This window comes from Rattus rattus, chromosome 15 (assembly GCF_011064425.1).
Source record: "Rattus rattus isolate New Zealand chromosome 15, Rrattus_CSIRO_v1, whole genome shotgun sequence".
Classification (NCBI taxonomy): domain Eukaryota; kingdom Metazoa; phylum Chordata; class Mammalia; order Rodentia; family Muridae; genus Rattus; species Rattus rattus.
Window position 1 is genome coordinate 43,514,582 of NC_046168.1, and position 11,574 is coordinate 43,526,155.

General features: G+C 39.6%; 1 protein-coding gene and 1 pseudogene across 1 annotated transcript in view; both read right to left on the minus strand.

The window, feature by feature from the left end:
• Cd226 (CD226 molecule) overlaps positions 1 to 11,574 on the minus strand; it is a 74,254-nt gene that overhangs the window by 21,582 nt on the left and 41,098 nt on the right. The window contains exon 3 of the mRNA XM_032886043.1: positions 5,151 to 5,498. Within this exon, the coding sequence (XP_032741934.1) occupies positions 5,151 to 5,498 (348 nt within the window). The remainder of the gene's footprint in view (positions 1 to 5,150; positions 5,499 to 11,574) is intronic.
• Positions 8,328 to 8,606, minus strand: LOC116884813 (annotated as a pseudogene).

Here is an 11,574-nt window from a genome sequence, read left to right on the forward strand (position 1 = left end):
TGGGATTCTTCCTCTGCTGGTCCCCCTCTCTTCTTGTCAAGGCCACATCTGTGCTCATTTGGACCATATGGCTCACCAATAATCCCAGAGGAACATAGTTTCATATCTTCTTGTAAATGAAACATCTAAAGTAGGATTGATGCCTATGCTTCTTCATCTCTCTGAACATATGAGGAATACTTCAAACTTTAGGAGAAAAGCATTGCTATAATACCAAAATAAGCAAGCCAGAAAAGAAGGTGACTATAGGCCAATGTCTATAGATGTAGATAGATGAAAATTTCAGTAAAACACTAGGAAATTCAATCATTTAATTAACATATCATATAAATAGGACTGAATACCACAATCAAATGGGATATGATAATATTTCAATGCATGAAAATTAATCAATATACAACCATATATATGAACATATAAATATATATATGAACACATGAGTAGACATAGAAAAGGCATTTGATAAAAGTTAACGTCTTTCATACTTCACAAAACCCTCTCAACACGTTAAGCATAGAGGGAATGAAATAAAGGTCATTTAAGAAAAGCCATAGGCAACATCAGACTCACTAGTGAACAACTAAAAACATTTACTTTATGATTAAGAACAAAACCATGTCGCTCTCCCCCAGGAAAGGGTGAGGTCTGGTGGGAGGGAGCACGCTCTTGGAGGCAATTGGAAGGAGAAATAGGACAAGGAACTGTGGGGGGGGGCACTGAGAGGAGGGGCTGGATGTAAATAAATAAAATAATTTTTTTAAAAATGAAAAAATATGTCACTGAGCTAACGTTAATTCTAGAAGTCCTCACCATAGCAGATAGGTATGCAAGATCTGAATAGAAAATAATAAAACAAATATTTGCACATGATAATATCACACACAAACACACATACATACACACACACACACACACACACACACACACACACACACACACACAAAACTCTAAGGACTTTACTTAGCCATACACATAAATAAAATCTCAACTACTAAAATTAATATATGAATTTTTAAACGTTGCAATGTATAGGATAATACACAAAGAATGTCTACATTTCTCCATGCAGAATGATACAAAGAAGAAATTAAGTAAATAATATAATTCATACACAAAATTAAACCAATAGACAAAGACAATTCACATTTTTCTACACACTATGTACAGAAATAAATTTTAAAAATAATCTCATTCATAAGAAAAAAAGAAGAAATGAAGACAGGAATAAATGTAAGCAAAAGATGTATACATGAAAAAATAGGAACAGCCTATTTCTCCCGGGATACTATTTCACTGTCCTTTCTTGGGAGCCAGAAGTGGCTTTCCTTGACTATGACAAAAGATTAAGAATTGATCAGAGTGGCATTTCATTTAACCTTGCCTCACTCTGTACTAACTCATGGATCAGACTGTCTGGACCAACTTAGTCATCTGATTATAATCTTCTACATGTATTTTCCCCACTATCAGGTACAAATTTTACTTTGCCCAGTGTGACCTATTTCCCCCTCATTCTTCAGGTCTAGCTATCAAAATTACCTCCTATGGAACTTGGTTCGATCAAGAGGTCTCATTAAAGAAGATTGGACCGGTACTATAGCAAGTCCATCAACCAGCAGCAACCAGTTAATTCCTGTCTTGTCTCTGTACTTTCTGGTGAGCTGATGTCATTTATTTTATTCTCATTCTTTTTATGTTAGCAGGTGCAGTTTAAATGATAATAGTCTATACATCATTTTGCTAATATTAAAAGAACTTCACAATTTTTTTTTGGTTGGGATCTGAACTAATGTTTTCCTGCAACTAATTAAATTCTGAAGGATATTAGAATTTATATATTTAAAAGTTAACTGTGGTCCTTAGCTATAAGCACACCTTTCATTTTGTCACTAGCCTTTGGGGTTGAGGTACAAAATCAGTACTGTCAATCTGTAACTATTTCCTAACACTTCCCAGAGCACACAGGAATAGCACAAAGCTTCATTTGTTTAGCAAAGAATTTGATAGCAAAAATCTCATGTTTCTGCCACCTTCATCCTTTACTTAAAATACACAAAGAAAAAGCATACACATATTTGCTGGTAATTAGACAATTAGTTAAAATCACTTACGTGATCTATAATTGACTATTGTCTGAAGGTAAATGTAAGTAGGCAGAATTCACGAGAAAACCCATAAGTGTGTGTGTGTGTGTGTGTGTGTGTGTGTGTGTGTGTGTGTGTGTGTGAAACCTGGAGACTCCTAAAATTCTCATTTGGATGCTGGATAGGAAGTAAAAGAGGATGTGTAGCAGTTTATAAAACGTGTGTCAAAATCACCTTTACCCTGACAGTTGAGAGGAATTAAATCCTCCTCACATCTTATACCTGTCTCCCTGCTTCAATCTCTACATTGATTTTTTTTTTTACCAAATAGCCTCAGGACTTGAGATAATAAAATCACACCAGAGAAAACACAAATCATCCTCCTTGCTTGCTGTCTAGTAGCTTTAGATTTTATCTTTACTTACAATAATTGAAAAAAAAAGAATTAAGTCAAAATATAAAACCAATGGTTGTCATCTCCCATCAATTATAATATTTGAAATGGATTTAAAATCTAGTTTTTATTCTTTTAATCTGTCAATTATATGTCAAAAAAACTATTTTGCAACTGTTCAAGGCTTCTGGACACTAACAATACCGGCTATTACACTGTCAGTTCCAGCTGATGGTAGATTTTAGTATTGTTTATAACTTACATACATAGATATTGTTTTGACAAAAGTTATGTTGGGCATATGAAGGACATTTCCAGTAATTTATAAAAGTTAAACAATAACATCTCCTAAAACCCATTCCCTTTGCTTGCTCTATGACCTGAGAGATTTATCATGTCTTTAGCATTTACTAGGTAAGACCTTATTTCATGGCTCTATAACATACTTCTGTTTAGAATATTTTCTTAGCAAAAAGGTTATCATCTCCTTTTTACTCTTTTTTCTGTCCAGATCCAAAATAATTTCTGTAATGGATGGATTTTTTTACATAAGAAGTATTTCCTGTCTGTGCCTACAGGAATATCCAACATGTAAGACAAAGCATTCTGTTAATTTCTCTCCCTGACCCCAAAATATTCTATCAAGAAATCATTCTTCAATAATCAAATTTTAAAGCCAATGTATATCTGCCCTTCAGCTCCTATTGTCATTGAGACAAACAGAAGGGTATATGATCATGATCATGGCTAACACATGGAAGCCTGCTATCTTATCCTTTTTATGTAGGGACAGGGGCTACTGTTACACAGAATCTTCCCCTATTTATTATAATGCAGAAGGAAAGACCAGTCTGAAATCACGAGCAGAAACTGTGAGGGGCAGCTGCAGGCCAAAATAATTGACTCTAAATCTTTGAGCACTGCCAAGGCACGTGAACTTACTGAAACTAAGGAAGAGGGCAGAAAGTAAGGAAGGGGGGAGGGAGGGAGGGAGGGAAGGAGAGGGGGAGAGGGAGGGAGAAAGAGGAAGGAAAGGAAGAAGAAGGCTAGTAGGTAAGAAGTCAAGGAAGGTCTGGGAAAGGAAAGGAGGGACAGGGAAGGTGGAAGAATGGAGAAAAGAGGAGAAAAATAAAAGAGAAAGCAGGTGAGAAGGAAAGAGAATTGAGAGGGGAAGGAAGGAGGAGGCAGAATGAAAAAAGAGAGAAGTAGGAGAGAGAAGAAAGAAGACAGGAAGGAAAGAAGGGCAGAGAGGAAGAAAATAAAGAGGAAAGGAGAAAGTGAGGGATAAAAGGGAGAGGAACAATAAATTGAAGTAAAGTTTCTATCACTGGTAAAAACAATGCTTTGCTCCTGGTTAGTGAGAGAGTTGCCCAAAGGCAGAACCAGGAAAGCCTAGGATTGCCCTCTATCCCCAGTGGCAGGACAGCTATACACACCTAATTCTTCACCTTTGTGTTTTCACTTCTGCAGACAGAGAAATATCTGTTATTGCTCTCATCTATGAGTAATGCAGCTATTGGTTACCCTGATGTTTACACAATTTAAACATTATGACAAAGGAAACAAATTATGGATACAAAACGAATGCAGCCTCATAGAATTAGAAGAGCATTGCTGTAGGACATGGAGGTCAGCTTTGTAAACCTCAAGGTCAGCTGTCTTCTGTTCCTTATGGATACAAGGCTTCCATCTGGCAAACTACTAATAACACACTGTCAAATATCAACAGAAGCCCTGTCCTCTCAAGACTTAGAAACCATTGTTGCAGTCCTCAATTAGTGCTGGGGACACACAGACAATGCAATATCCAGCATCTCCTTCAAATCTGTAGATAATTTGGAGTAAGGAATTAAATAATGAAGATATAGGCTGGTAATATCCTCTGTGTTCATGTATGCATGCGTGTGTATGCGTCTGTACACATGTGTGCATTTTAGTTCATTCATGTTTCAGTTAAAAAAAATAAAATCATGAAATGTTTAGCTTGGGAAATGGCCTCAGTAGATAAAGCACTTGCCACACAAATGTGAGGACTGCCATCACCCACTAAAATGCAGAGTATAACAAAGGTACCCCAGCAAGGGTTGAAGCAGAGACAGATAGAACCTTGGATAGATCACCCCCACGGTGTAGTCAAAACCAGGAGATTTGACTTCAGCTAGAGATCCTGTCTCAAACAAAATGGTTAAGAACAATAGCAAAAGTTTCCAAATTTCAATTATGCACCTACCCATGTGTATACATGCATGCACAAACACTTGTGTGTGGGCACACACACACACACACACACACACACACTCACACTCACACATTAAATAAAAATAAAATGAAATATTTCTATTAGTAAATCTATGGTGGTTGATTTACTAACCAAAGAAATACCAAGTCCTGAAATTTAGTAATATTCAACATACTTAATTCAACTTATAAAATACTTATTAAATTCTGTATGCACATATGACTATTAGGTAAAATATTTTTGGAGTATGCATAAGGATAAATCATATGAAAGGTCTTTTTTAAAAAAGACACCTAGAAGTCTACTATTCTACACGCTTCATATGCAAACATTAAATGGTTGCAAATAAAAAGAACAGAGACCAATTCACAGTTGCTGGGTTTGTTTGTTTGTTTCTCTGTTTTTGATACTGGGAACATCTTTTGCCACTCACCATCAGTTATGATCAGCCTTATGACACAGGTTTTGTTTGTTCCCGTACTGGCCTCAGAGCGGCATCTGTAAAGTCCTGAGTCAGCAGCCGTGGCATAGGGTATAATGAGAGCACTCTTCATGCTCTCCTGGCTACAGTCGCTCCATGTTTGTCTTAGGTACTTTGAGGTGTATCTTGTCCCTTGAGATAGGTTACAGGAAGCTAAGATGTCTACCTGATGGGGCTGGACTTTTTCCCATATGACTAGTTGCACTAGCCAAGGCCTTTCAAGCTGGCAACTGAGTGTGACATTTTGTCCAGGTTCTGCAGACAGGTAGCTATCCAAGGGTGCTGTTGTCTCAAAACTATCTGGAAAAGAAAAAGAAGCAGATACTTAGGCAGGTGGTCAGATAGTCACACACAGAGGAAAGCTACTCAGAAAGCCACCCTGAAGTGATTGGTGGTGTTACCGACTGCAGTTGCTCCAAGAGTAAGCCGCATCTTCATTGTAAAATTTCATTAAGGGCTGGTGGATAGAAGAAGGAAACAGTGTTTGACACATATCCTTTGAGTGTTACTTTGTTAACCAGACAGCGAGAAACATAACTGAAACCCTCAGTACTTTATTAGCAGTGATTACACCCGGGTCTGAATTTAGAAGACTGAACCAGTAACTTCGATTTCCAGATCATGAGACAATAGACTAAGGTTTGCGTGGCTATGAAAAGATGCTACATTATTTCTCATTTAATTCACTGAGTTGTACAGGAATATCTGGTACATAAGTGGAGACTCACGTGCAGGATAAATTTCTGGAGCCAAAAAAAATATTCTCCCAAATTTCTACCTTCAAAGCAACAGGAAAATATAAAAGATCTTCTCCTTTTGTGATACCTCACGAGTGTACAGCATATACTGTCACAGGCCCCAATAGCTTATGCAGCAAGTGCTCAAAGATTCTTGTGTTTAAAATTATGCTCAGTGTTACAGAGAAGCGCATCAGGGATGGTTCGAGAGCTGGTTTAGTAGATCTCCTTGGATGACTACTCTGAGATCTTCCCTTATGGGACCCTTCTTAGTTTTGCTTCTGTTTCTGATTATAGGTCCATGTGTGTTAAAGAAACTAGTTACCTTCATTAGAGAAAGAGTGAGTACTGTTCAGATTTTGATGTTATGCCAACAGCATCACGCCTTAGGAGGACAAGAAAGCCAATATTAAAAAGATACTAAAATTTAGTTCTATGATTAGAACTAGCCACTAGAAGAAGTGGGGAATGAAAGAATAAAAAATGCAGCTAAGAAGTCAGAAGTTTGAAAAAGCCCTAAATACCTCAAATTCCAGACCCTGCCCTCTACCTGTACTAGTTGACCATAAAGTTAGATTAAAATCTTAGAGAACAATCTTGAGAAACAGGGAGTTTCTCCTTGTGATTTTTCACTGGTATTCTTGTGATTTTCCAATGACACCACCCCTGCCCCCTTGGGTTGTGGTTTCTCCCTTTAAATACCCTTTCTCCCAGCCTCTCGGTGTCGAACTCCACTGCCCCTGCGTGGGATATGAGTCTCAACCCCAGTGCACTGGTTCCTATCGATAAACCTCATGTGATTACAGAAAAAAAAATTATGCTCAGTGTTAACCTCTAGTGCTATGAACATTATAGATTAGATATAACGCATGTGAACAAATGTCCTTTAGGAGTCCTCCATCATTTTTTGGTTCTGAAACCAGAAAGCTTGTGAACTTAATGTAGATACTAAAACTCAAATTGTTATTTCTCAGATCAGGATTTTCCAGAGCCATAAAACGTAAACTGAGTGGCAGTCTCATTCATCCAAAGTTTTTTTTTGTTTGTTTGTTTGTTTGAGAAAGAGAGAGATTAAGCTTTATATACAAATGAACTTACACATGACCGTAAACAAGCAAAATATAGCCTGAAAACACCAGCAGCAGTCATGTGGAGGTGACATGGTTCAGTGGGCTCGTTGCCAAGCCATACAACCTAAGAACAATTCATGGAATTCACACGGTGGAAGAGGAACCAACTCCCATAAGTTGTCCTCTGACCTCCATAGGCACATAGTGATATACAGGTCCACACATACATACATGCACACACAAAAAGGCCAACTTATCGATATTCCTTGGTTTCTTCTTTGGGAGAATATCTTACACAAAACCAGTGTATATATTGTGTAGGGAGTTGTCAGGATGGGGGTATATATGAGGTACTTGGTGTGTGAGGAGGTGTGCTAATGGCCAGAGGTTGCTGACAGTTTTTCTGTATTAATTTTTTGAGACAGGTTCTCTCTATGTAGTTTGGCCGTTGAGCTTGCTTTGTGAACCATCACACTGGCCTGATATCCTACCTCTGCCTCCCTGTCACATCCTATGTGAGATTACCCCTGGTAATGACTGAAATTAGGTCAATTTGTATAGTGTTTTCCTTTTTTCAGAAAAAAGATGGAACAGAGTGACTAGTTGATTTCACTTAGCCCAGTACTCTAGTGATTCACCCCTGGTAAGACCTGGCACTGTGTTTTGTTTTGGTTATAGGACAAGTTGGCTTCACAGTGGCTGTCAATCACTCTTGCTAGAGCATCCTAAAGCATGGGATTACAGGTGTGTAAACGCCAAAGTTAGCTAAAACTATATCTTACTATGATCTTCTACATAATGATCAGATGTTATCTATTTTTCCCCATTCCTCTGTTAGTGAAATTGAACTGATAAATAAATATATATATATATATATATATATATATATATATATATATATTTGCTTGCTATTTAACCTTTCCATACATATGTGCTGGGATTGAGATATATGAGCACTACCACTGCTCTCTTGAGACAGGGTCTTTGAGTAAACCGGAATTCACTGGTTTGGCTAGACTGGCTGGCCCATTGTGCTTCAGTGATCTGTTGGTCTTCTTATCTCCAGTACTGGGGTTACAGGTATGTGACACTCTGCCTAGGTTTTTACATAGATTCTGGGGCTCCAAACTCAGGTCTTCATATTTGCATCTAGATACTTTATCAACTGAGTCTCTTCCATTCATAAGTCTATCTTTCACATAGGCTCTGCAAGATGACTTTGAAGATATGAAGTACCAAAGACTTAGTTTAGATTGTATAACTAACCCTAGCCCTTGTCCCTACTTTACGAATCAGACTCCTCCCCCTCCTCCCTCTTCCTCTTCCTCCTCCTCCTCCTCCTCCTCCTCCTCCTCCTCCTTCCATTAGGCTCCTTGTGCTCAGTTTCAGTGTGGTTTGATTGACTGGGGCTTCATTGTCCATATGCAACGACATATCACATAACCATTCAGGTGCAGTGTCTCAGTCCCTCCTTGAGAACTTATCATTGATTCAAGGGCCAATTCTTCAACCTTGAGGCAGTTCAGTTGGTTATGCAGGGCTGCTTCTAGACACAACAGGGTCCCTTCCTCCTTGTCGAGCTCCTGCAGCGAACTCAACATCCCCTTCCACCTCCTTCTCATCCAAAGTCTTTTTTGCCACAAATCAAGAACACTGATTTGTTATTCAAGAAAAGAAGGCTGAGTATTGATGATGGCACAAAGCTTTTTGGCAGGTGAAATAGAGAAAATGAAAGAGCTACTTATTTGTATCAGTATGCTCAAAGGTTTTGAGGAATCAGTGCTTGGGTTTATAAAACAACAATTAATAGAAAAAGGAAGAATGGGAGGGAAGAGGGACGGGAAGGGAGAACGGGGGTGGGGGGGCAATGGAAAATAAGAAAACAGAACATTAGAAAAAGAGTACAAGTCTAAAGTACAATAATATTTTCTATTCATATTGGATTAGGACCTTATATCTCCTCCCACAAAAGAACTAGCTGTTACAGAGGTTACTGGATGTGAAAATCTTGCATACAGAAAAGCCACAGCTCTCTAGTGTTTCAGTATGTGACCATGCAAGTGTTCAGTAGAAGTAACACTTTGCCCACATAAGAGGCATACAGAAAATGTTTTATCTCTAAGCTATAAACCAACACAACAGAATGGAGGAGGGGAGGAAAGGAAGAAAATGCATAAGCAGAAAATAATAAGAAATATCCTATAAAGGACATTAAGGTGGGAGAAGAAACTATGGGAAACAGAAGGAAAATGCTAAATAAGATACTAGCAGTCTGTAATTAAAAAATCCTCTGGTTATGAGCAAGTGGCTCTGGCCTTCGGGATTAGACAGGTAAAAGCCCTGGCTACAGGTTTCAGTGTTTGTCCTCAGGACTTACATTCACTACTGCTTTTCTCCACTCTTTCTGAATGCTTCTCTACTCCCATCTCAGAAGCTCTCTTCAGGCCGTTCTCACCCTGACCTCCTCTTAGGAACAGCTCCACGTACTTGTTAATTCAGGCACAAAATGCTGGGCTCTACTTAGGGAAATTACCTGCATTTGTATGAAGGACAAATTCTTGAAGCGCTGGGGAAAATCTCTACCCATAAACATCAAGACCTAAACAGTGGAGGGAGTTTTAGGGGCAGGCATTCCACCTCTTCCCCAACCTGATCCCGCTCAAGCTTCATACCGAAAGGACTGGTCTCAGATGAAAACCAAGCCCCACTTGAATGCTTCTAGACTCAGTGCTCAGCCAAGTGGAAGGCTATCCAAAGTGGCGCTAAAAATAACAACCAAGAAGACCTGACATAAAGAAGAGGGCCCACCACCCTGACACACTACAAAGCCAAAGGTGAATCGATTTAAATCAGAGGGGAAAAAAACTGTCATAGTTCATGGAGGAGGAGAAATCTGATCTTAATTGAATCCCAAAATAAAATAAAAATAACAATAAGAGTAGAAACCCACCGATTCCATTCTGATAATTCATCCATATGCTAGTTTATGAAATGAACATAAAATACTGTTGTCTTTATAACTTTTATTGATATTCTTGACTTTACAAGTGATTTTTCTATTACGATTATAGATCATTAATTTAATTTAATCATTAATGTGTGCTTTATTTTCTTTCCCAAGTATTGCCCCACCCCTAGAGAGCCAACTTTTGCTGGATACACTGATACTTAATGTTCACCTTACATCCCCAGTCACTGACTGTCACCATCAGTATCCCTACAGGGCTATTACTCAGTCTCCAGTTGGGCAGGTCTTCAACATCATCGAATGATGCTATGGCAGTTTCTTCCAAAATGGTAACATTCCCTCTAGGAGGAAGCCCAGGAGGCCTGGGGTTATAAAAAGCAGTGAACAACTACAACAGCAGAGAATTATTCTGGGGTTAGTACTTACATGAGCCGTCAGGGTATTGGGTGCTGGGCTACTCTTGGGTGATGAAGCTTCCTCTGAATCATCCCTGCTCCTGTAAATGACCTCTCACCCATAGTCGCCTCAATAAAATCTTGGTTCACTAAGTTCGACTTAGGTCCATCATAAGAGTCCTATCTGGGGTGACAAACTATCTGTATGTGTGTCATGTCTCCCAGGAACGGACTGTTATATAACCCATCAACATCACAGAGCCCTGAGTCTCTTCTCACCAACATCTACAGCTAAGCCTTTGTTCAGGTCAGCTTGTCTTATACTACTTCACCTTGAGCCTCAAGATCCACCCTTGCCAGAAATGAAAGAGGACAATCAACATTATTTTTAATAGAAAAACAATTGGCATTCCACATTGCAGTCGGAAAAATATACCTTTGTGTTGTTTGGGACAGTATTGACTTCTGTAATAATTCTCATATTAAGAAATACATTTAAAGTAACATTTTATGCCAAAATAAATAGTGTTCTACACAAAGATAAGATTCATCCAAAAATTCATGAAAACACATTCGTGTTTCTAAGAAATAATAGCTCTGGCCAAAACAGTGGAATCAGTGGGTTTTACTTTAAACAAGAATTTTACGACACCCGCGGATCCCGGCCCGCAGCAGCTCTCTGCTCCCAGAACCCGTGGGAGAGATACCTTACTGCCTGGTCGGGTGGGCACTCCTGAGGCTGCAGAGCGGAAGAGACCACCAACACTGCCCACCCCTGCCCACATCCCTGACCCAAGAGGAAACTGTACAAGGCCTCTGGGTTCCTGTGGGGGAGGGCCCAGGAGCAGCAGGAGCCCTGCCTGAGACACCGCCGGATCCTGAAGGAAACAGACCGGGTAAACAGTTCTCTGCACCCAAATCCCGTGGGAGGGAGAGCTAAACCTTCAGAGAGGCAGACACGCCTGCGAAACCAGAAGAGACTGCTCTCTACACACATTGCTGATTCCAGAGGAAAACACCAGAGGCCATCTGGAACCCTGGTGCACGGAGGCTCCCGGAAGAGGCGGCGCAGATCTTCCCGGTCGCTGCCACCGCGGAGAGCCCGTGGGCAGAACCCCGCGAGCGAACTCGAGCCTCGGGGCCACAGGTAAGACTAACTTATCTGCTGCAAGTGACTTGCCTGGTGGAATCGGGACAACAGAGGCA